The sequence below is a fragment of the Rissa tridactyla genome, chromosome 2 (assembly GCF_028500815.1).
Source record: "Rissa tridactyla isolate bRisTri1 chromosome 2, bRisTri1.patW.cur.20221130, whole genome shotgun sequence".
NCBI classification, from domain to species: domain Eukaryota; kingdom Metazoa; phylum Chordata; class Aves; order Charadriiformes; family Laridae; genus Rissa; species Rissa tridactyla.
The window spans coordinates 161891907-161915502 of NC_071467.1; the positions used below are offsets into that span (position 1 = coordinate 161891907).

The 23596-nt window shown below is 51.2% G+C and overlaps 1 protein-coding gene across 3 annotated transcripts; it reads right to left on the reverse strand.

The window, feature by feature from the left end:
• Positions 1 to 10044: 10044 nt before the first annotated feature.
• CSRNP1 (cysteine and serine rich nuclear protein 1) lies at positions 10045 to 23009 on the reverse strand. Of its 3 annotated transcripts, none has more exons than XM_054192906.1 (5): positions 22916 to 23009; positions 15669 to 15865; positions 13091 to 13350; positions 12445 to 12741; positions 10045 to 11273 (listed from the first exon to the last, which is right to left on the reverse strand). In XM_054192906.1, exons 2-5 carry the CDS (start codon positions 15859 to 15861, stop codon positions 10290 to 10292), a joined length of 1734 nt encoding a protein of 577 aa, XP_054048881.1. In that variant the 5' UTR covers positions 15862 to 15865; positions 22916 to 23009; the 3' UTR covers positions 10045 to 10289. The 3 variants fall into 3 exon arrangements, with proteins under 3 accessions (XP_054048881.1, XP_054048880.1, XP_054048879.1); XM_054192905.1 differs by lacking the exon at positions 22916 to 23009 and adding an exon at positions 18232 to 19482; XM_054192904.1 differs by lacking the exon at positions 22916 to 23009 and having other exon boundaries at positions 15669 to 17474.
• Positions 23010 to 23596: the final 587 nt, after the last annotated feature.

Below are 23596 nucleotides of genomic sequence, written 5' to 3' on the forward strand. Positions count from 1 at the left end.
TTCAGCCAGTGACCTGTTGCTGTTTTTGCATTACTCAGGACCGCATCCAGGCAGGTCTTGAAAGTCTCCGGAGAAGGGGACTCCACGACCCCCCTGGGCAGCTCACAACCTTCCCTCCTCCCTTTTGCCGTGTATGAGATGAGCATCTATGAATGAAGGATTTTGATTTGGCTCTTTTCCCATTTTAAACCACCTATGTCCCATCTCACACACACCCAGGGCTTAGCAGCATTTTTGCAAAATCCTCTTTTTTTTTGACGGGGCGAGGGCGGGGAGAAATGCACGTTTCTTCTCTCCGAAAGCCACTAGAGGGCATTGGCAAACCGAAGGAATATCCGACACGGTTATCACTGGCTGCTCCAGAAGTTCTGTGGGCTGGGAATGATAAAACGGCACGCACGCAGCCTTGCACTCTGTCCTTCGTGGCTGCTGGCAGACACACAGATAAGCAATGACACACAGGAGCTGCCCGTATCCAGAAGTCCGATTTGCAAACAGATAAATCCTCCTTATTACGGCAAGCGCAAACGAAAACGAAACCAGGGGCGCTTTCTCTGAGGCTTGTAAAGGAGTGGAGTCCCAGCTACGCTCCGCTTTACCGGGCTGCGCTTGGCAGCGTCTCCTGGGTGCTCTGTAGTTTGGCAATTCTCCTCTTCTGACAAGCTAAAAAAACCTCGGATCTCAGCTTTCCTGCTGGAATTACTGAAGTTTTCTTGCTCCTTTTAAGACAGCCTGTGTGATTTCTGCTGTGATATCAAGTTCAAATATTTAACTTGTCCTGAAGGAGAAGGAGCCTAGATCTGTTAGGCGCAGTGGTGGAGTAACGTCCCTTAAAAATTCACTTAGGAGCCAAGTGACTGGAGCATGCTGGCATCTGAGATCTTGGCCTGACTTTATTCCAACATTTCCCTTTGAGTTTCAAAAGGAATTAAAAAGACACAGACCAAAGGCTTTGGGAAATGAGATTTTTAAAGTGAGCCCCTCAAACCCCTTCCAAACATTCCTGCGATGCTGAGAAGGGCAGTTTTAGAGTGAGAAGGGCAGTTTTAGAGTGCCCGGGGGTTCTGCAGTGCCTGGGAGGGTCTAACCCTGTGTGCTCCGTGCACAGGCCGTGGGGGGATCTGGGGATGTCACACGGGGTCCCAAACTCTCATCAGCCTCTGTCCCTGGCCTGGGCTGAGCAGAACTGGGAACCGTCAGGGACGTTGCTGCTCGCTGGGCCAAAAGCGATCCTGGGACCGCGTTAGCAATTTAATGAGTATGCACGTGCCTTGCCACAACCCAAAAAGCCACAGCCATCCCCTGTTCGTCCCCTGACATGGTGATGGGGTGTCCCTGCTTCTGCCCGCGGCCGTGCAGGAGACCCCCTGGTCTCCACGGGGCAGCCGTGGCCATCGGCTGCTTGAAACCTCTCGTCACAACCTGCTCTGAAAGCCAGGCTGGACGTTGCTCCTTTAAATCCTTCCTCCGCGTGACCCGTTCCGGCAACAGCCAGGAGGAGAAACATCGGGGGGCTGCACCCCCAGGAGCAGGAGAATCAGGCGCTGGAGACGTACAGCTCTAATTCAGGGCCATTATCACCTCCTCGGTGCCAAGAAGAGCGTTTCTTTCCGTGTTTCGATGACAGGAACAGCTTGTGCTGCTCAGCCGTGATTTATTGCGTAGGATAAGAGGAAGGCGACAGCCTGGCAGCACAGGGACAGGGTGCACATGCTTCTCCTGTGCCTCACGTACCTCTCACGATCCAAGAGCATTGCCAGAGCTACTTGTTCCCCAGCACTGTGATCCCGGGAGCACACCTCGGGAAGCCTATGGAAAATGCAGTGCTTTGCACAGGTTTTGCTGTGTGAAGAACCTAGATGTCCCAGGGATGCACTAGCCAATGGCATCGGGAAAACACGGCTGGGCACAGTGCTGTAATGCTCATGCATAACGTTCCCATCCTTTTCTCCAAAGCTGGGTGGTGGGGATGCAGCTAAACTGGAGAACAAACCAGATTTTGGAAAACTGGTTCTCCCCGTGTCTTTATGGGGAGCAGAAAAAGGAGACAACCATGGCAACAGGAGCCTTATCTCCTGGGGCTGGTCCCACCAGGTGGAGGGTGCTCCGGGAAGGTGTAGGACTGGCTACAGCACCTCGAGATACGTGAGGGAGGTGAGGCTGCAGGTGCTTGATACACAGCTTGGGGGTGCAAGGATCAAATACAGTGTTCAGTTGCATTAGGGATGCCTGAGGACATCCCACCCCATCCTGCTGCTGCTTCAAACAGCCCCTCTGAGGTGCCTTGTCATCGCCACTAGCCCCATGAGGATGTCTTTGTACACCTGAGCATCCCAGCTGGCCCAAAACACAACAGAGCTCAGCGATGGGGCCCTCAATCCCACCACAGCTGAATAGACATGTTCTGCTTATGGATGTCTCCTCATCCAAATCCTACCCCGGGGCTGCTTCCCTTTATCAGAATAACCCTCAAAATCTGCAGTTGAATTTGTATCGCTCCTTCACCCAAGCGTTCCCTTGCTCGCTCACTTGCAGGCAAAAATGATGGGTATTTGGGGGTATGACTACAACGGGCTCCATTGCCCCCTGACAGCTATTCAGCCTTAATTACCGGAAAGCACTTTGGGATGCTTTGACTATGAAAAGCACTTAAGGACCATTAAGTTCTCATCTCTATTTACTCCAAAGTAGTATCCAAGTATTTATTTCCAGGGAAGCGTAATAGATAATAGTTTCCTACGCCGGGTATCTCAGTGGAGCAGGTTTATGTTGGAGGGAGATCTTTTTATGTTGTTCATCCTGGTGGCAGGGTTCTCCTGGAATGTTTTACCCTGGCGTGTGGCTCATGTGGTCCCCAGGGAATTGGGTCTCCAGGCCATCTCAAGCCTTTCAGCCTCCTTGTCCAGACTGACCTGAAAGCCTTCACAACCTTCACAGCTGTGACAAAATATTTCAGTTCTGCTATTCGCGGATATTCCTTTTTTGGTGGGTTTCATGCACCTACTGATGCAATGGAGTCAGGGCATGTCCAGCCACAGGTGTTTTGGTCCCTCACTCAGCTTCCCTGGCCGAAATGTGGTGTAATCATGGGGGGTTGTTTTGAGCGTTTACCTTCTGGAGATGGCTTCTTCCAGCTGTGGATGTGCGGGACAGGCCAGGCATGGAAACGCGGCCAAGCCCCAGAACATCCCCACCTCTCCTCCAGACCCAAGCGGGACATTGAAGCCTTGTTTTATTTTTTGTTAATATGATATCTCAGTGAGGTACATGCTGTCTCTGGTCCCATGGAGGAGGACAAGCATTGCCCAGGAGCAATTTGTCCAGCTGAGAGGCGAGATGCCAGTAGATGGCAATACTGCCATTCACTCAGCAGCGGGCTGAGAGCTATGGAGCAAGCTGGTGGCAATGTGTGGATTAAGCAGCGCTGAAAACTCCTAATGGCCATAGCTGTGAAGAAAACCTGGGTCTCTCTCTTAACTGCTTATCTGAATTCTCACCATAGCCATGGCTCTGGCAAAACAGGAAATTTTGCTGGTTTATGGAGGGACAACGCTGAAACCGGAACACTTAGATTTATTCACTGCACTTAGCACCACCCGTTTGCCCAGATGCTGAGGACTCGCAGCTTCTCCGGAGACGGGTGATCGCAGAGGGGCCCTCACGTGGTGCAGAAATCAAACTGCTTTCATTTTGGTGCGGAATCACAGAATCACAGAATGGCAGGGGTTGGAAGTGACCTCTGGAGATCATCCAGTCCAACCCCCTGCCAGAGCAGGGTCACCCAGAGCAGGTGGCACAGGAACACGTCCAGGTGGGTTTGGAATATCTCCAGAGACGGAGACTCCACCACCTCTCTGGGCAGCCTGTGCCAGGGCTCTGCCACCCTCACAGGAAAAAAGTTCCTCCTCATGTTTAGGTGGAACTTCCTATGCTCAAGTTTGTGCCCGCTACCCCTTGTCCTTTGGGTTGATGTGGTGGAGAAGACGCTTCTTTACAGTGCAATCAGGATTCAGGATTTCTGTGATGTTGAACATCATTAGCCCAAAGAATAAGGAATAACAACTGAACTGTTGTTTTTTGTTTTTGGTTTTTTTTTCTATTCCATACCATTGACAGAATAAACTGGCACCGTCCACAGGAACGGGTCAATAATTACCAGTTCTGCAGTGCCTTTTGTATAGGAGAACCAGGCCAATTGCCAGGTCTGAGTTAAAACCTCATCACCCGCAGGCTTCTCCTCAGCTGGGTGGAAGATGCGCGTGCACAGGCAGCGCCTGTGGCAGTGACAGAGGTCTTGAAGCCGCGAGGATGCAGAGGCACCACCGTGGTTGCTTCCGTTGCCTTTGCAGATGTCCCGGGACAACCTCCCCCCTCCCGCAGTGTCACGCTGCTCGCCCACGCACTGCAAACCCGCCTTTTTCTTCTATCAGCCAGAGAAACGATGAGAAAAGGTAATTTTTTCCCAACGCTCCCACCTCCAAAGTGGACACGAGCCCTTTGCGTGCAGGATCCGTCCTTACAGGAGCACCCCAAGAGCCGCAGAGCCAACACCCGCAGTCCCCGCCTTGCCCTGGACCTCCTCAGTTCTTGTTTTTCCCCTGCAGGAGATAAAAGTCCATCCTACCCGTCATTTTATAGCTGTTCCTGCCCAGGAAAGTCCATGGGTGTCTCATTCCTGTGCGGCGCCAGGTCTGGAGGAGCCTCGGCCGTGTGTGGCAGCCCATCCCCATCCCTGTCCCTGTCCCCGCCGGTCACCAAATGACTCATCCCTTTCCTGGAGGCTGCTGCGCCACCCGGGGAGCAACGCTTTCTAGTCCGGTGGCTGCACGCAGGGTTCGACTCGCGTAGGCACCTAAAGACGAAGCGAAAGCGGGCGATGAGTAATTCTGCGCCTCTGGGCGTTAGGAGCAAGGCAGGCCAGGTGGCTGCGTGGAGGGAAAAAAAAAAAAAAATGTAAAATAAAGAGGGCGATGAAGACCTAAGCGAGGTGGGGGGCGCGGAGATGGCTTTAATTGGGGGTCAATGGATCACCGATTCCTGGGATGGGAAGGAGCACCACCGCCCACCGTCAAACAGGGTGTGAGTCCCAGCTCTGTGTCACCGGGTCGGGGCACGTCCGTCCCCGTCCGTGCAGAAAATCAGCTGCCCTCAACCCCTCCATGGCCAGGGAGCAAATCGAGGGGGGCACCTGGTTCCACCCCTTTGAAGATGCAGCCCTGTAAAAGCGGAGTGGCCGTGGCTTGAACGTCAGCGCCTCGCCGAGGGACAATCCCCATCCAGCTCCTCCAGGGCTTCTCCTGCCTCGTTCCTCAATGCAAACCTGAGCTCCTCTGGGCGCAGAGAGGCTGTAACAAACTCTGCCGCTTCCCCGCGGAGATGCCCGATGGGATGCGGCCCCTCGGGGCAGTTTCGGCACCGTGCCTTTCGCCAGGGCACGGCACAAAGCCATTGCCATGAGCTGAAAAGCCACCAGGGTGGCAGCAGGAGCCGTATGCTGGAGGGGGGTCTCCTCCCCCCAATCAGAGAATAATTAACGTAAGAGGGAATTACAGCCATAAACCCCATAAAACAAAACAACAAAAAAAAAAACCTCAGGCTGCTTTTCAGTATTGCTGCTTTTACAGCAGTAATAATTTGTAACAAATAGTTTATTCAATTAATTGAGCTGCTCTGCTCCGGGGGCAGATGGCAACCTTCCGAAATGGATTCCCCCTGGAAAACTAGACAATGGCATTCTTGGGCCAATTTCCCTTGCTTTCAGGTCGATGCCAGTGGTTATGATTTACAGCCATGCTGCCGGACGCAAGCCCACGGGAGAGGTGTGCCTTTTCCCCATCCAGGTTCCTGGGATTTTTTTCGGTTTTCCCTTCGCACCACGGGCTGGCTCACGGCCTCACCCCCTGCCTGTTTCCCTGCTGTTGCCAGGACCGAGCGGATTTTCTCTGCTTTTCCCCCTGGAGTGCAGGATCGTGGCGATGCTTCTGTGTGACTGCATCCTTCCAGGTCCCGGGGGTGCCGTGGGGCGAGGAGAGACGGTTTGTAGCCTGCAAGGGAAAGGGTTTTCCAGGGATTCCCAAGGGTTTCCCAAGACGATCTAGTTGAAGATGTCCCTGCTTACTGCAGGGGGGTGGGACTAGATGACCTTTAAAGGTCCCTTCCAACCCAACACATTCTATGATTCTATGAGTTCTCCTAAATGCTTCCTGTTGATGGGGCTGCCGCCACCACCACCACTGTCTCTTCCACCGTCCGGTGGAGAGGTGCAGCTACCACCCACAAGCCCAGCAAGCTTGGGAAACACAGCTGTATCCCAGCCCCATGCACATTTTTTAGGGAAAACAAGAAGAAAAAAAAAAAATAGCATTTTGTCTCAGAGTGACACCGGTGGAGCAGGAAGGAAGTTGGACAGGACAATTGTCATGCGCCACCACAAGGCCGGGGACATTGCAACAGCATGGCTGAGTGGCTGGAGACACCTTGGCAGCCTCAGGAGATGCTCTCCTGGGCACGGGTCTTGCTCTGCCAAGCAAGAGGTTGCATCACATTTTTGCCCTCAAATTAATGAAGGAAATTGCCATGAAGGTCCCTTCGAGTCCCAGCCCTGGGAGAAACTGCTCTCACCGCCCAGACCCTCTCCCAGCCAAAATATGTTGGTTTAGCCTAAAATTTTGTAGCAGGGGCTGGCCCTGTGTGCCCGTTTGTGAGGGGACCCATCCCTGCATGAGCTCAGAGGGACTTTGGGGCACCCCTCGTGCATCTCCAGCTGCCCCAAGAGCTTCTCCTGTGCGACCTCCCAGGGCCTGGGTAGCGTTCCTCGCTGCGTTTCGGTGCTGAGGCAACATTGAGGCTGCGATGGACCCGGGGATGCCTTGGAGGCTACCTGGGATGTCCCTGGTATACCCAGCTGCCCCGCACAGAGGAGCACTCTGTAGGGATGGATGAGCTGGGCTCAACGCCTCCTCCAGGGAGGATGTCCCCTTCGCTCTGGAGACCGACCCTACAGCTGGTTTCCCACAATGGGACTGGCCCCACGGTGGTGCTCAGCCCCCGAGGTTCCCCCCGTGTCTTTCCCCCACGTGAGGACATGGGGATGCTCTTCCCTGGGGGGGTGAGAAGAGCAACGGGGGTCCCCAAGCTCAGGAGAAGCCTCTTGGAGGACACCTGGAGGACACAGGACAAGGGCTGCTCCTGCCCTGGTAGGATGCTCTCCTGGGGTGGGAACCCAGGGCACCCCTTAACTTCAAAAAGGGGCCCAAAAAGCCAAAAACAAACAAAAAAGAGACAACCAGGACATCCAATGCAGCGCACACACGCATCATCCAAATTTATGAGCCCCAGTAAAAGAGGGGAAAGGCGGTGCCGTCTTCAAACAAAATTCTTTTATTGAAAGTGTAATGGAAATTTCTTCATATTGCTTTGATGAAATGAGAGACAGCAGCTGTAGACAAATATGCTTTTTTTTTTATAAACGAATGCAAATGGATAAGGTAAAAATAAAGCATTTTTTTTTAACTTGTACCTTTAAGCAACATAATCACAATATATACACAAAGAAAGCTAAAATAAAGCTATGTTGAAACCAAAGCGTTTCAATCAATACATTAGATAATTACAGATTGTGTCAATAAATACCCAGTTTTTAAACTGTTTAACAGGCAACTTTTTACACAGATACCGAGAAGAAAAAAAAAAAAAAATTATATATTTACAATTCAGTGCCCTGGGGTGGGGGGGGGAAGAGAAAAAATCTTTTTTTTTTTTGGCACCAACACAAATAAAAAGAATAAATTATAGAAAAAAAAATCCACAAAGGCAGGAGTCTATCCCTGTCTTTCATTAAAAAAAAGTGTGTGTATATATATATATAAAATATATGCATATATTTTATATATATAAATATATATATGCAGAGAAACCTAGGAATGTTATAAAATATATTAGTGCCAATAAATACAGAACGGTACCAGACTTTCAACTGTCAGTATTTTTGATGCAGTCTGAAGGATAAAAACTACCACCTAGGAGATAACTGAAGGGGACTTTTCAGTCTAAAGAAACGACAACGACAACAGAAAAATAATAATAATAACAATAATTATATATATATATATATCCAGGAAATCCTCCATCTGCCAGTAGTATTCCCCCAGTCGCCCTCCCGGGCGATGATGCTCTGCGGGAGGATGCGGCGGGCGAGCACCCGCTCACGGCCGCGGAGGGTCAGCTCCGCTTCCCAGTTGACCGGCTCAATACCAGAGAAGATGTACAATTAAATAGTAATAATAACCATTAAAAAAAACAAACCAAAACAAAAACAACACCCCAAAAACCCAGACTTTGCTGTCTTCGTACGCCAGAAGTTTCCTAAATCGCCAGGCGGTTTGCACAAGGAGCCGGTGGGATAGCAGGTACCAAAGAGCACCATCGGGTTCAGCCAATGGAAAAACCCTCAAATCCATATTTTTGGGTATTTTCCCCCCCATCTGGGTGTCTCCTGCCCCCAGGATCTTCCACCAACACCCCACTCCTGGGGTCGCGGGGCCGGGACGCCTCCCCCCGCTGTCATTAATCACTCCCATCACCAAATCTCACATTTTCCAAGGGGGAATTTAAAGCTGGTAGGTTTTTAAGTCCTTTTTTTTTTTTTTTTTTTTTTCCTTTTTTCCATACCACTGGCGTAGGCACTTAGTGTATCGCTGATGTACAGATTTTATGTCCAGTTACATCGTGTGGCCAAATAGTGTCGTGTTCTCAGACTGATTTAAACAGCAAAATGCCAAGAGGGTCCCCAATATCCTTCCTAAACACGGTGATTTCCCTCATTTTAGAAAACAAAAGCCTTTGAGCTTTTCAGCTTTGTTTTCAAGTGTTATTTTTTCTTCCCCCTAAAACCGTTCTCAAAGGACAAATAACCCAATAACTTTCATATCCATCTGTTTGACTTGATTTACCTGATTTACCTATGTTTTTCAAAAACATGAAGAGTATAAACGGTCTGACCCACTAGATTTTGGAGCTGCGACACTCTCAAGGCCGGGGAGCCCTAAGGAGCACTTGCTGGGGAGCGCAAGCATAGCCTTGGCCTTCCCAAGCCCCCCCAAGGGCTGCAAAGGTCCTTCTCGCTACGCCCCTGCCCACCGCTGCCAACGGTTCCTCCCTCCCCGTAACCGATCGTGAAAGATCTCATGGCCAAATCCTTCGGAAATTAAATAAATTATAAAATAATTTATGAAAAGGGTTGGCGTGGTGTTTTTTTTTTTTTTTCCTGTTGTTTAAATAGAGCTAGTTCATGTTATTTCTTGAATAGTTGAGGGCTTTGCTCGTTTTCCTCTCCCTAGCAGTATTACAGAGGTCGGACACCATCACCACGTCTACTCGAGGGGCTGACAGCAACCAAAGGGTGTCGCACCAACGTTTCCCCCGTCCCTCCCCTCCCACCCGCCTGCACTCCGCTCTGCCAGAAACGCAAAGTGAAGACCAAACAGCCAACACCTTTCAGACTCGGAGAAACCAGGGTCACCCTTAGGATGGGCGCTGCTCAAGACCTTATTGCCCTCTTCCAGGTCGTTGATAAACCACAGTGCTATTCACGTACTACAGGTAGAAAATAAATAAATACAGATATATTATGCAAAAAAAAATAATAATAATATGATTGTACACATAATACATCTGAGGTATTACCAATTTAAATAAGGTTTCATGCTAGTTCAAGCTTCGGTGGCTAGTTAAATTCTGGGATTTGCAATAAATAGATGAAGAATGATTATGTATATAGTGTATGGACCTCTTCTGTAAACCTTGTCCGATTGAAACGTAAGAGGGTGTTGGGCTAACCCTTACGCAAACCACGGATTTTCACAATAAATACAGCTTCAAAAAGTTGTTTTAAAAAGTTCCTGCAACACTGAGACATTTCTAGAAGGGGCTGCGTGTACGACTGGCAACGTTAGCAAGGAGTATTTCTCGACAGGTCTTTTCATACAAAACACGAGGAAATTCATACATGGAAGTCTTTTTCCCCTCCCTCCCCACCCCACCCCATCATGAAAGTTTAGAAATTTTTGCACAAACAGCGACAGAACTGATTGTAGGTGCAGTATGTCAAAACGTCCACGTTCTATAAAGACCAAAAATAGTTTGTTTGCTTAGAAAGTCAGGGTTTTTTGTGTTTTTTTCCTCCTTATTTTTGAGTAGCGCATCATCCTTTCGGTGAAAGTTTGCCCGTACAACTGTTCTTCGGTTTTCCTTTCAGCGCCGGTCCTTGCCGCCCGAGCCACACGGGCATTTCACACTTTCACCGTCTCCATCAGCGATGACTTGATGGCGTCCTCCAAAAGTTGATTGTCTGTGAAAGGGGCCGGGGTTTCAGGGACGGATTCGGACAAACCGATGAGGGACTCCAAAAAACAGGAGCCCTGATCTCCGGCTTGTGGGAAGCCAGGGAAATTAGGCAACTGAAACTGTAACGCTGAGAAGTTATCAAGGTTCTCATACTCCTTTAAGGAGTTGTAAAGGGGTCCCAAGTTATAGTCCGAGAAGGACTGGAAGAAATCCAAGGAGTCAGAGGAAAGGCTGAGGTCGGCGTAGCTCTTGGAGCAGGGCTCGGCCGGGGAGGAGGCGCAGCAGGACAGCCCATCGCACCGCGCGTGGGCAGCATCCTCCAGAAAACCCCCGCCGTCCTGGTTGGCATTCTCGTCCAGGCACTCGGAGAGGTGGGACAAGTGGCCGGTGACAGGCTTGGCCTCACTGCCGTGGTCCTCGATGAAGAAGTCGGTGGGGTGGAAGCAGCTCAGGTCATCCTGGCCGCGGCCACTCTCTTCCTCGGCATCCGAGTCGTTGAAGTGGAGGATGCGTGCCAAGCCGTCGTCGTCCACGTCCGACTGGGATTTGTCGGAGGGGAGGCTCTCGTAGGGCTCCTCCAGGTCCTCGCTGGGGTGGGAGGAGATGGAGGAGTCCGTCATGTCGCTGCTGCAGCTGTTCTCCCCCAGGGCCTCCAGGTCAGGGCTGAACTGGAAGGCGGGTGCCAGCGGCACCGCACGCTCCTCCAAGGAGCCCTTCCCTGCCGCGCATCCCAGGGGCGGGAGCCGCTCCCGAAAAGGGGGCTCAGCCTCTGCCACCTTCTCGCTGCTCTGCTGCTGCTTCTCCAGCTCCAGCTTCATGATGGTGTGGATGAAGTGGGTCTGCACGCGGGCCTGGTTGAACTCGATCCTGCCCTCGGTGTTGCCGCAGCCGTCCTTGGTGCAGCCGCAGGGGAAGGAGGTGTGATCCATCTGGCACGGGGAGAAGCAGAGGCGGAGGGTTAGGACCGAACCCAGCGGCACAAAACTGAAACCGCCCGAGACAAACCCGCCCTCAGAAACCAAGTAACAGCTGAGGGGTTTAAAAGCAGACTTAAAAAAAAAATAATATATATATAATTATAAAAGACACCCTGCACTTTTGAAGAGTTGTGATAAAGAAGCTGGATTTCAGTATAACTGAAGAAAGTTAAAAGGTTCCAAAAAACCCCAAATATAACACTCCAAAAGAAGACACAAGGGGGCAAACACGAGTTTTTATATATTGCATCACGATATTTAATACCTTATCCATATCGTGAGCTTCTGCCCCTCTCTGAGATAAGGACGAATTGCTCAACAGGCACCTGCGGCACCTTCATGCCCCTGTGAGCAGCAGCTGCTGGAGGGGGGCTGTGACACACGGGGAGCACCCAGCCGCCTGTGCACAGCCACCCTACACCACCCCCAGCCCGCAACCACGGCACCGGGGGAGCAAACAGCACCCCGCATAGGGAGTACAGCTCCCCAAAGACAGCTGGGCAGGCACCCGTAAGAAAGCAAATGAAAAATATAATAAGCTAATTAAACATAGAGGGATTATCCCACTTTGCAGGTGGCCTGCACAGCTAGCTGTGGGCTGGCGCTCAGCTGACACTCCCACGTTCGCCTGAGCGTGCTGGGAGTTGTGACACACACCAAGGGGAAATAAAAAAAAAAAAATAAAATAAAACCAGGGGGAGGAGGAGAAATCACAGCCTCATGCAAGCAGCAGGAAGCTTTTGTTTGCCAAGACATTCCCCACGTGGCCCATCTCCCTCCACCTGCCGCACCAAGCGCAGGTGTGAGTCTGGCAGGGATGGACGGGGTGGGCGCATTCACGCTGCGAGCTCAGGCACATCCCCAGGGCTGCAGCGGCAGCATGGGGATGGCTGCAGCTGGGATTTGGGAAGCGGACGCTTTCGAGCGGCGTCTGCCTTCCTCGCAGCCTGGAGAGCATCTCCAAGAGCTTTTCTCGCCTGCTTTGCTCTGAGCGCAGGTGGGAACAGATGCATTTTACAGGCTGCCCTAAGTCTGTCCTGCTTGCTCAAACCCCTCCCTGCTTTAATGTACAGGTCAGCTGGAGCCACGGCTTTTCCCCCGTGCCTGGAGGCAAGGGCCGTACCTGACATTTAATGCCAGCCAAGCTGCAGCTGCAGGTCTCCGGGTCGCAGACCTCCTGGCAGTCGCAGCCACAGTCCTCCCGGGACAGGCGGATGTTGTGCAGCTCCCGCTTCTCCTCCTTGTCGATCTTCTTCACCCCCATGGCTTTCAGCAGCGCACGTCTCTTCTTGGCGGGGTAGGGCTGGAGGAAGAAGCCGTCCTCCAGGTCCACGTTGCTGACGTCGATGTCGTCGTCGGAGATGTCCTCGATGGTGAGCTGGTTGGCCTCCTCTGACTCCTTCGTGCCGTTCATGGTTAGCTGAGAGCAAAAAAAATGGGCAAAGCGTTAGGGACCTGTTGGGGACACAGAGCCACCAGCACCCCCAGGTGAGGAAAAAGAAGAAAGGAAAGACCTGCACCCCCATGGTGGGCGACCCTGGGACCAAAATCTGTGTCAGAGCCCACAAAGACCTGACAGACACCTGACATGTAGAGTTCAGCATCTTTTGCACCACCTTTCAAGGGTGGAGAACAGAGCTGAAAATCCCACACCACAGCCTGTGTTTTTTGGAGATCCAAACAGGGTCAAGGACTGATGCCCCCAGGTCTCAGAGAGGCTCCTACTAAAAAGTGGCCATTAACTATTGCCACGCCACGCTTCTACTCACTTTCCATTTCAATGCTTCCAACTTCTCCTCTTTTAGTTTCTCTCCGAGTTTCTCCCGACGAACGTTTTCCTGTTCCTTTGAAAACTCCGCTAGCGTGAACTGCCGGGAGGAGCTGTGTTTGCTCACCATCCCCAGGGTACAGCCCCCACGACTAGGCACGCTCGTGAAGCCCTGGCAGCGTGGGAAGTAAAACACAGTGACCCGGTCAAACTCCACATTATTCTTCTTTAGTCGCTTGGATTTCTTCAGGATAGACGTGGCTAAAAACAGGGGAAGAAAGAAAAAAAAAAAAAAAAAGCACCCAGTCAGTACTGCCATCCCGCAGACAGGATAGAAAATGTTACAAACAGGCAGGACCTGCAATTACTCTCTCAACAGGGACGTGATGGGACAAGGTTACGACATCGCTTCTGGTGTTTTAGGATCTAACACTTGGAAGGTGGGGTGAGGATGGAGAAGAAACTAAGCCAAGTCCTGATGCATTGGAGTGACTGATCAGATTCACCCAAAGAAACGGCTGCTGCTTCTCCTTCCCGCTTGACTTCCTCCAGGAAACACACATTTGCTTATTCTTCACGTGCAGCAGAGCATAACGAACAAGCGATAAACCATCCTCCCTGCCTGTCTTGCTCTAAACCCAAGCACCCTGCCCCACGTTCAGGAGCTCATGGTCTGCTCCCAGGATGCTGGAGCACCAACACTCCAGCTTTTGTGGCAGGGCAGAAAATAACCAAAATAACCAAACCGGCTGTTTTTCTGGTACTTCCTTTCACCATCCACTGGGAGGAACTATGAATCTATAGTTTATTCTCAAGAGGCTCATTTGAGAGCAGCTGCAAAGATGTTAATCTTTATGCAGGTGATCCCAGGGTAAACACGGCAATACACGACTCTGGTTTATCTTAAACTGCTGAAACACGCTACACACCATTTAAAGCGGAGCCTCTCCAGAGGTACCTGGTTCTGCCCATTTGCACGGGCAAATGAAGCAGATGGAGGTAGACTAATTAGCCAGGACAGTTTGAGAGTCAATGAGTTTCCACGAACGTCGCCGGCCACGGAACGCAAAGCGAGACGTGGCGGTGCTGGGTTAGAGAGATGCTTTTTCTGCTCCATGAGCATGTCAGGAATGAGAGTCGGCCACGCACAAATGCAGTGGTGGGGTTTTTTGGTCCCATTCCTTGCTGGTGCATGGATGTCTTGGTCGCCACCATGGAGAAAAAGCAGCCCAGAAAGGATGGGTGACTACTGCAGAGCTGGGATCCGAGCCCCGAGCCACAGGCAGCCCTCCCGCAGGGAGCCAAGCCAAAGGACTGCCAAAAAACCCAAGGGGCTCGGCTGGTTTGGCCAGCCCCGAAGGCTGGGAAAGTGCAAGACCGGACAGTTAGCTGCACCCACGTTTCACAAGTCTCGCTTGCCAAAATACAGCATTTCGGTTTCATAAGGAGGAAAAAAAAAAAAAAAAAAAAAAGCGTTCACCCAGCTGTGTCAGCAGCTTCTGCTAAATAGCTGAGGGTTTCACACTGGGCTCTGCAGTCGCTTTGATGATATCTTTGCAGTGCGCGTTGCATTTTCATAATAACCTTGACTCAATCTTCTAAAACATTAGCTCTTTATCAAAAGGCAAGTTAACCACCGCGATCATCTATCGGCTGAGCTGCTGCACTTTGGCATTTGCTTCTCCTTCCCCGCACCGCCCCCCCCCCCACTCTGAAATTGTTTTCCCATTCCTGACCCTTTTCCAATTGAGCCAGAGAATACAAAAAGTTCATTGTTTTGTCACAAAACCTGGGAAGACAAGCAAGAATGAGTCTCTTTATTATTACAAGACTTCTAAAGCCTTTTCAGACCACTGCGTGTTTGTGTATGTCTGCTAAGTGGACCTTAACTGCTATATACAGTGGGTGTTCAGTATAATTTACTAGGCTGGACTATTTCTCCTCCGTGAAGATGGTCCCCTATTGTATTTTTAATTCTTCCCTTCGCATGGCAGATAAAGGATTTTACAACCTTGTCTTCTGTGTGTTTTCCTAAAAGCTCTCTAAACTGTGATATTGCTGGGAAAACAAAATAGCATTTATCTGTACTAACAGGGGAGGCAATGTCAAATGTGTCATGTTCTTTGGCAAAGTACCCAACTTACGTAGGAAACGGAGTTCTGAAATGGTAATTACGCTACTGGTTAATCATTTTTAAAAACCAGCGTAATGGGCCTTTACTGCCTGTTTAGTTTTTGCCTATGGAATGGCTTGACAGAGGATTGAGGGATGGTGGGATGGTCCCACAGCACCGGTTTGGAGGGACCGGTTTCTATTCCTGGAAATTTGGACCTCAGCAAAAACACTATAAAGAAATGATAAATTCTGGAAGGAAGGGCTGAGGAAGGCTACCCTGAAGATGCTGATAAGATAAACAAGATATATTGATGTAATGACAGGGAGCTGACGTTACGGCTGCCTCCACCCGTAAAGGTGTGCTCCAAGGGGTTCTCTGCATGGTCATGACCCACCACCACGCTACAAAAAACCCATACAGAGGCATATCTGATCCCGGGAAAGGGGCTGCTGGAGATACTCACGGGTGAAGCTGGGCGTTAAGGCAGAGCTGGGCTTGGGCTCTCCATGGGAGCTCTCCTCGTCCGACTCCCAGCCCGAGGAGGCTGAGGAGGAGAGGGGGGAGCAGGAGGAGGAGGAGCAGTAGGTACTGTCATCCCCCAGCTCTTCGTACTTCCTTTTCAATACTCCGCTCATGGTGACGCCGTAATTTTTCATATACCTGAAAAACGAAGGAGAAAAGCAAAATAAAGCGAGGGAAATACTGGTAGTTTTTGGTGAAGAGCAGGATGGCTTTAAACCCCAGCAAGATTTCTCCAACAGGTCCACCTGGCCCCGCAGGTGTGATTCCCAAAAAGTGCTCCCCTCCAAAACCCCACACCTTACTCCCATCACTGTGCACACCTGCTGAATTTCTCTCCCATGTTATGGTGCTGCAGAAAAAAAAAAACGACTATCAGAGACAACAAACTGTCCAGAAACCAATTCAATCAACACAAATGTTATCAAACAATAAGTATTACATTTTGCTTACTAATTCTTTTACGTTAACTCCTTACCCAGATCGCTTTCTATGCAGTTACAGCTTTAACGTCTTGCTAATTACAAAAATAAGCCAGTTTGCGGAGAACAATCTGTTGGCATGATTTACTTGCTACAGCCCCCTGGGGAAACAGACTTATTAAATGAAGCACTGAAATACAAATATATCAACTGTGAAGAACAGCCCTTCTCCTCACGGTGCCTTTCATAGTCAGTCCCCCATTCAATAAGCTATTCTTGTTTAGGCTGGGTTATGTATCAAGCATAGTAGCAATTAAAAACAACGCAGCTAATTAAAAACAAAGGAGCTCTGTACTTGCCCAGATTCCTAAATTTCTTGCATGCTTTTACCCTGCTCATCTCAAAAGTAAAAAAAAAAAAACCAAAAAAACACAAAAAACTTTGTTGCATCTTTTGACCTTTGCTTTTATAAAGTTTGTGGGGGTTTTGTCTCCTGAAATTGCACAAGAGCCACACACTTTGCCTACAATCGGCTAACGGATATCAGAGCCCACCTAACCTGGGATGCTCTTGCACAGAGGATGGACTGTTTCTCCTTTTAGACTCTGGCAACAACCGCACCAGATGCCCCTTCTTTTGCAGAAGTCACCACCGGGCTATTTTAAAGCCAAAGCTGAGAACCGGGCTGCTGCCAGCAGAGTGGGAGAGATGCAGCCCCAGCCCAGAAACTCCCCCCGGCAAAGAAGGGAGAGCCCCAGCGAGGTGGGATGCGACCAGCTCCCCAGCCCAGAAGGTAACACACAAAACCTAAAGCATCCCTAAAATGCAGATGACACTGGGACAGACACGTACAGCCCTGGGACAGTGACAGTCCAGGTACAGGGGTCCCCGTCCCCTCCCGCCGGCTGAAACTCCTTCACCGGTCAAATTTGTTCTTTGTAACCCTATCACTTTCTCACCCTCTTTTGCATGTCTGAAGTTAATTTAAGCCTCTGAAAAATTAAAAAAAAAAAACAAACCCAAAACAAAACCAAACCACTAAACCCACCCTCCTGACAGCCCTGAGCAGGCAGCACAGAAACCACACCAGCTTCAAAGCCTCCTCACGATGGGATTTGCAGTATCTCGACAGCGCTGCACGGTAACACGTAGCAGGACGGGAGCACACGGGGTGCCTTCAAAGCCCTGTGCCGGCCCTCCTTAATTATGTTTACCAACAGCTTCCCAGGAGACAATAGTCCCCTAAAAGATAAAAAAAACACCAAACCCTGGGTGAAGCAGTTCCTCGGCCTGAAGAAGTTAATCATTCACCGCAACGTGCGCCTACGGGGCCAGTGCATCCCCCATGGCGAGGTGATCCCCCCCCATCCCTCCTCCTCCTCCTCGGCAGCCCCAGAGCTGCAGGTGGTTTTGCCCACGGAGGGGTTGTTGTTTTTTGGGCCTTAATCCAAAACAGATGGGGAGAAGGTGGATTTGGCCACTCTCCAGCCCCAGCAGCACATGTCCTACCTGACACCTGGATTAACCCCTTTCCTGCCTGCACCCTAGCAAAGCTGAGCTCACGGGCAGCCAGGATGCCCAAACCAGCTACCTGGCTGCATTTACAAACCTTTTACTACTATTTTTTACACCTTCTTGATCAGAGAAACCCTCCAAATCCATGGTGGGGGTCCAAATCAAAGCCTGGGCTCCAGCCAGAGGTTCGCTCATCCCAGCGGTCCCTGTGGTCCACCCACAGCAGCCAAAATCTTTGCAAAAAAAATCCCACACATATCTTGAAAGAACATCAGTTCGCACCACAGAGCAACTGCTCACTGCTCCAGACGACATCTCCGATGTTGTCGGTGAAGGATGACAATGTCCAGCCACAGGAGGGAGAAACAAGCTCCCTGAGAAGCCCATAGGACACATGTCCAACAGCAAATGCCCTTGGAGATGCGATGCTGACCACATCCAAGTCTCGTGGGAGACACCGGAGGCTCATGGGGCAGCCAAAATCACACCGCTGAAACAGGGATAACTCCCAGGTCCAGACCAAAAAAAACACCAAAATCCCATGCAGCATCCATTTCTACCGGGATTTACCTGGTCTGCAGGAGTTCCAGAGGAGCAAGAAGGTGGACATTGCGATGCTGCAGAGCTCCGAGGCTCAGGTCGCCTGCAAACCCAACAGCGCCCATCACGAGCCACGCCACCTCCCCCAAACCACACAGCAAGAGAAAACACAAAGCGTTTTCCTCAAGCGAGCTAACCAAATTAACACAAACACCAAGCCAGAGCCAAGGCAAGCTGTGCAATAAGATGGTGCTATTTTATTTTATTTTTTTTTTAAATACTATCATTTGTGATTAGCCACGTCTGGCAGGAGGATGAAGGGAGGCGTGTGCATCTCCCATCTATGAGAATAAGCCAAATGCATAAGAAAAAACACACCTTTGGCATGCCGTCTTATTCAAAACACCTATTGTTTTGTTAATGCAAAATAGGTGTCATTCAAACAGGATTCTCAATTAATGGGAAAAAGCTGGTCAACCTGTTGCCCACCAGCCAAAACACATTAATTTTCCCCCCCATAACGCCTTCCCCCTATTTGCTGATTTATGGCTGTGATGTTTTCCAGGTCAAGTTTTCAAATCCTTCTCAGGAGCCACATGTGATGTAGCAGGGCTGCGCCCGTTGGTGTCTACTTGTATCTACCCCCAAAAAAAAGTCTTAAAGACCAAGGTTTTACTGTCAGAGCAGGGATGATCCTCTCCTCCCCTCCTCGCCCCGGCACTCGGGAGCAGAATTCACACCAGCGATCTGGACGCTGCTTTGAAAGCCATGTCACCGAAATCGCTGGCCACTCAGACAAAAAGACCCAGAGGCCAATTTGGACCCAGCGAGGATATTTTAATTGCAGTAATTCCGTAAGTATTCTTAAATCCACATTGATACCTTACAATGAAGTCCCAAAAATGTGCACCGCAGCATTACATATGTATATATATATATTGTGCTTGCCATTGCAAATCTCTGCAGGCACCACCGAGCGCAGGATTTTGCCACCTTCTCCTCTTTTTTTTTTTTTTTTTTTTTTTTTACATAACCTGAAATAAAATAATCCTATCTTCCTTTTAGTTGCCAAAAAAGACATTCTGTTCTTGGCTAAGACTTCTTACTCATCTATTTTACTGAAAACAGCTTTTGGAACAAGTACATAATGCAATGGATCAAACCCGCAGGAATTCCTCTCTGGCACCAGAACTCCCACTATCCTGGGAATACTTTCTAACAAATATTTAGCCCAGATGTGCATTCCTTTCTTTTTCTCTCTCTCCCTCCTTTTTTTTTTTTTTTTTTTTTTTAAAGCATTAAAGTTTGGGTGGGGGGAATGAGGGAGGGATGGCCGCCTAGTGAGGGGGAAGGGAATTGAATCTGCAAAGTCCCATTTCTGGCGCTCGGCAAGTCGCAGGGTAAAGCCTTAATACACTGGAATGCGAGGAATTAATGTTTTAACTATCCTCCTCTTGGACGACGTCTCAACAGTAAATATTTCGAGTAATTTAGATTTAAGAAGGTTTGGCATTTGTTTAGCCAAGTGCAGAGGAAGGTGACTAAAACCCCTACCACTGTCCGGTCAGTCTATTTATAAGAGAATGCACAAAGAGGCACCATGGCTTTGTGCAGAAGCATGCAGGGAAGATGTTTCAGGGTTAGATTTTGGGGATGTTTGTGTGCTTTGCACCGGGCAGGCAAACCCAGCAGCGCAAGCAAGGCAAAGGGAACTTCTCCCAGCAAGTCCAGTAGCTGCATTTCCTTGGGCCGCAACTCCCATGGCATTGCAGGAGAGCACCTATGAGCAAGGATATTTTAAATTTTGGGGTTCCCGTCAGGCGGAGTATCCTAAAGAATGGAAGGATCTCAAATCTATGCATTGAAAGCAAACTTTCTTCTGCAAAACAATTTGGGTAAAAACAAAAAAAAACCCACCCCACACCTCAGTGCAATGCACTAGAAGTATTTATTTTCCATGACTTTTTGAGCCAGTTTGCTGACTTTACGAGCTGAGCTGCCTGCCTGCAGCCTAGAAAGCCAAGGTGGACCCTTCCCGGTGCACCGGGACGAGGGCTCGGGCGCCGGGAGCCAGTGAAGAATTCTGCCGAGCCGTGAGTCAGAGTGGCTCCTGCTCCCTCCCCCAGAGCCGCAGTGGCTGTGCAGGTCTAGCAGGAGTAAATATTAGTTTAAAAAACAACACCGCATATTTCAGCCAGGTACGGCTCCCAGCGCGGCTCGCCAAGCAAACCTGGGGCAAGTTTTTGGGGTCGGTGTTTATTTGCACGCTGATGTTTTCTTGGGGGTCAGGCGACCTTGCTGCAAGTATCACCAAAAACTGGTGCGGAGCTGAGCTTCCCATTGAGCTATCGCAGATATTTGATGTCTAAGAGCGGCGGTGATCCCAATAACGCCTCTGGGTTACTTAATAATCACCGTGCTATCAACACTGATTCATTGCTCGTTCATTTAACTATTTTAATTCTTTGCATATTTACTTAAGTGGTTTCCCCAGCGCCGCTGTGACAGCCTCCACGATGACACGGCTTCCCAATTTCAGGGCTGACTGGGGACAAGGCGAGCGGGATCATCCCATCGGGACTCTCTGGGGGACGGTCCCGCGCGTGTTCCCAGCCACGCAAGCCCTGCTTTCCAGTTCAGACCAGATTATTTTCACCCAGCTGGGTCTAAGGTTTCATAACCTTGCTCCAGTTAAAAATAGCCTCTGCCTACTATGCAATGGCAAAACCCAAAGTACCCCGTGCCACGGAGCAGGAGCACGAATCCGTTCGTAGCACCACGAGTTTATTCTCCTGCCAGGGGCTGAACAGGCAAAACGCCTTCCCCGGGAAGAGCATCAGAAGGGTTTACTCCATCTACTAATTTTCAGAAGGCCACAAAGAAAAGAAAAAAAAAGGCTTTTCAGATTTTTCTATCAAGCCCTCATTTCTCACTGACAGCTTGAAAAGTAAATAAGAAACATTAGGAAATACATTAAAGGTTATCTGACACGGCCCAAATGAAACGAGGTTCAAATGTACTCGGCGCAGATTGTGCTGTATTAAATACAAAAACAGCGAAGTGTGCTTTGTCTAGGAAAATCCTCTATTTGATTACACCTCATGAATAATTCACACCAGGTTTCCATATTTGTCCTCCTGTAGGTACACACTGTGCATTACCTTGCCTGCTATATATACGCACGCATTTCCTGCGCTGAATTATTAAAGGCTTGCCGGGAGCTGCAGAGTCTCTCCACGCGGAGAACAAACGCCCCATCCCGAAAAACAAAACCTCCCCGACGTCGACGACCCTCATCTGCAAACTGCGCAGCAGAGGGGAAAATTAAAAAATATAAAATAAAATAAAATAAAATATGACAAAAGATAAAAATAAAATCATTGCCGATGAGTTCGCTGTAACAAATTACAAGACTTGGAGGTTTGTAAATGGCCGGGAGGGTTTTCTCCCCATCCCACAGAGGTTCGTAAGGCAGAGCTGCTTTAGGAAAGGGCTGTCCCTATGTGTCACCCTCTTCCTACGGTGACATTATGTAACTCGGAGGTGACAGAGACTTTGGAAGATGCCCGGGGGGGGGTGGGGGGTGTGGGGGTGGTGAAGCAAAAAAAAAAGAAAAATACACACTGAGAAAACTTAGTAGTTTGGGTTGTTGGGGTTTTTTTTTTTCCTTTTTTTTTTTTTTCTTTCTTTTTCTCAGGTGCGCAGGAAAAGAACCCGTATTTTATGTCGGGAGGCGGCGGGAGGGGGGGCCCGCTCCCCGTCCGTCCCTCCGTCCCCCGGTCCATCCGTGCGGCGGTCGGTAGGTGTTGCTGTAGCGACGGGAAAAGCATCCCCAGCCCGGCAGATTCGGGGAAGAGCCAGCCGGCAAGGCTCCCCCCCACACACACCCCCCCCAAGCCTTTCTTTCAACATCAGAAAATTAGAACCGCAGCCGTAAAGATGGAGCAGAGCCTTAGTGGCACGGGGAGACACTCAGGGCTACTCCTATTATATATATATGTATTTATATGAATATACAGCAGAGCGTTTTCTGACGGTGGGAAAGTGCGGGAGGGCTGGGGGCGGCGGCAAAGACCCCCACCACGGGGAACTGGGGGTCCCGGACCCTCCCTGCGGGTCGGCCCCATCCCCATCGGGCTCCCCTCACCCCCGGGGAACGGCGGGGTGCCGGACCCTCCCTGGGGGCCGGCCCCATCGGACTCCCCTCGCCCCCGGGGAACGGCGGGGTCCCGGACCCCCCCATCCCCGCCGGGCTCCCCTCGACCCCGGGGAACGGGGGGGTCCGGGACCCTCCCTGCGGGCCGACCCCATCCCCATCCCCGACGAGCTCCCCTCACCCCCGGGGCAGGACCAGTCCGGCCAGACGGCGCCGCTGCGCCGCGCCCGCCCGGCTCCGGACGGCGGGGAACCGGGACGAAACCCCCCCCGCTCCCAGGACGGCGGGGAAGCGAGACGGACCGCTCCCCAGGACGGCGGGGAAACGGGACGGAGACCCCCCCCCCCCCAACCCGGGACGGCGGGGAACGGGGACGGACGCACACCCTCCCCCCAGCCCGGACCGGTACGGGTTCCGACCGGGGACTCCCCGACCAGCCGAGCACCGCGCCGGACGAGCACGGAGCTGGCTGTGAACCGGCCCCCGCAGTGCGCCCAGGCGGGGTGTCCCGTGTGTCGTCGTCCCCCCCCCACCTCCCCATATCCCGGCGGGTCCTACCTGCTGCGGTGCGGCCGGGTCCGGCGGTGCCGTGTCGTGCGGTGGCGGCGGTGCCGGGCGCGGCGCCTCCCGCTCTGCCGCCGCCGGGGCCGGGGCTGCGCCGCGCCGCGCGCGCTGCCCCTTTTTCCTTTTCTGTTTTTTTTTTTTTTTTTTTTTTTTTTTTTTTCGTCAGTGGAAAAACTCCGGGCTCTGACGCAGGCGGTGACAGGCGCGGGGCCGGCGCGCGCCCGGCCCGCCCGGTTTCCTGCCCGTCCCCCCTCCCTTCCCCGTCACGGGCGGGGCCGTGAGTCAGGGAGGGAGGGACGCTCCGCCCCGCCGTGGGGCGGGAGGGGACGGGGGGACACGGGGGAAGTGGAAGGGGTTGGGACACACACACGGCGGGGTGGGGGACACACGGGGGGGACACAGAAGGGAGCGTGAACCCCAAAATGGATGTGGGTCCCACGGGGAGGTTTGGGATCCACAAGGGGTTGGGCACCAACCGGCACAGCCTGAATCCCACAATGGTTGTGGGTCCCATGGGGGGCGTTTGGGATACACACGGGGTGGGGGACCTTAAAATGGTTGTGGGTCCCACGGGGGGCGTTTGGGATACACACGGGGTGAGGGACCCTAAAATGGTTGTGGGTCCCATGGGGGGGTTTGGGATACACACGGGGTGGGGGACCCTAAAATGGTTGT

Bases quoted from the DNA above. Each gene is read 5' to 3' on its own strand.
- CSRNP1 (XM_054192904.1), bottom strand. From the start codon at position 16,035: ATGGGAGTAAGGTGTGGGGTTTTGGAGGGGAGCACTTTTTGGGAATCA. The intron at 13,351-15,668 runs GTGAGTATCTCC...CCCTGTTTTTAG, and splicing joins CTTAACGCCCAGCTTCACCC to CCACGTCTATCCTGAAGAAA. The intron at 12,742-13,090 runs GTGAGTAGAAGC...TTTTGCTCTCAG, and splicing joins TGGAAGCATTGAAATGGAAA to CTAACCATGAACGGCACGAA.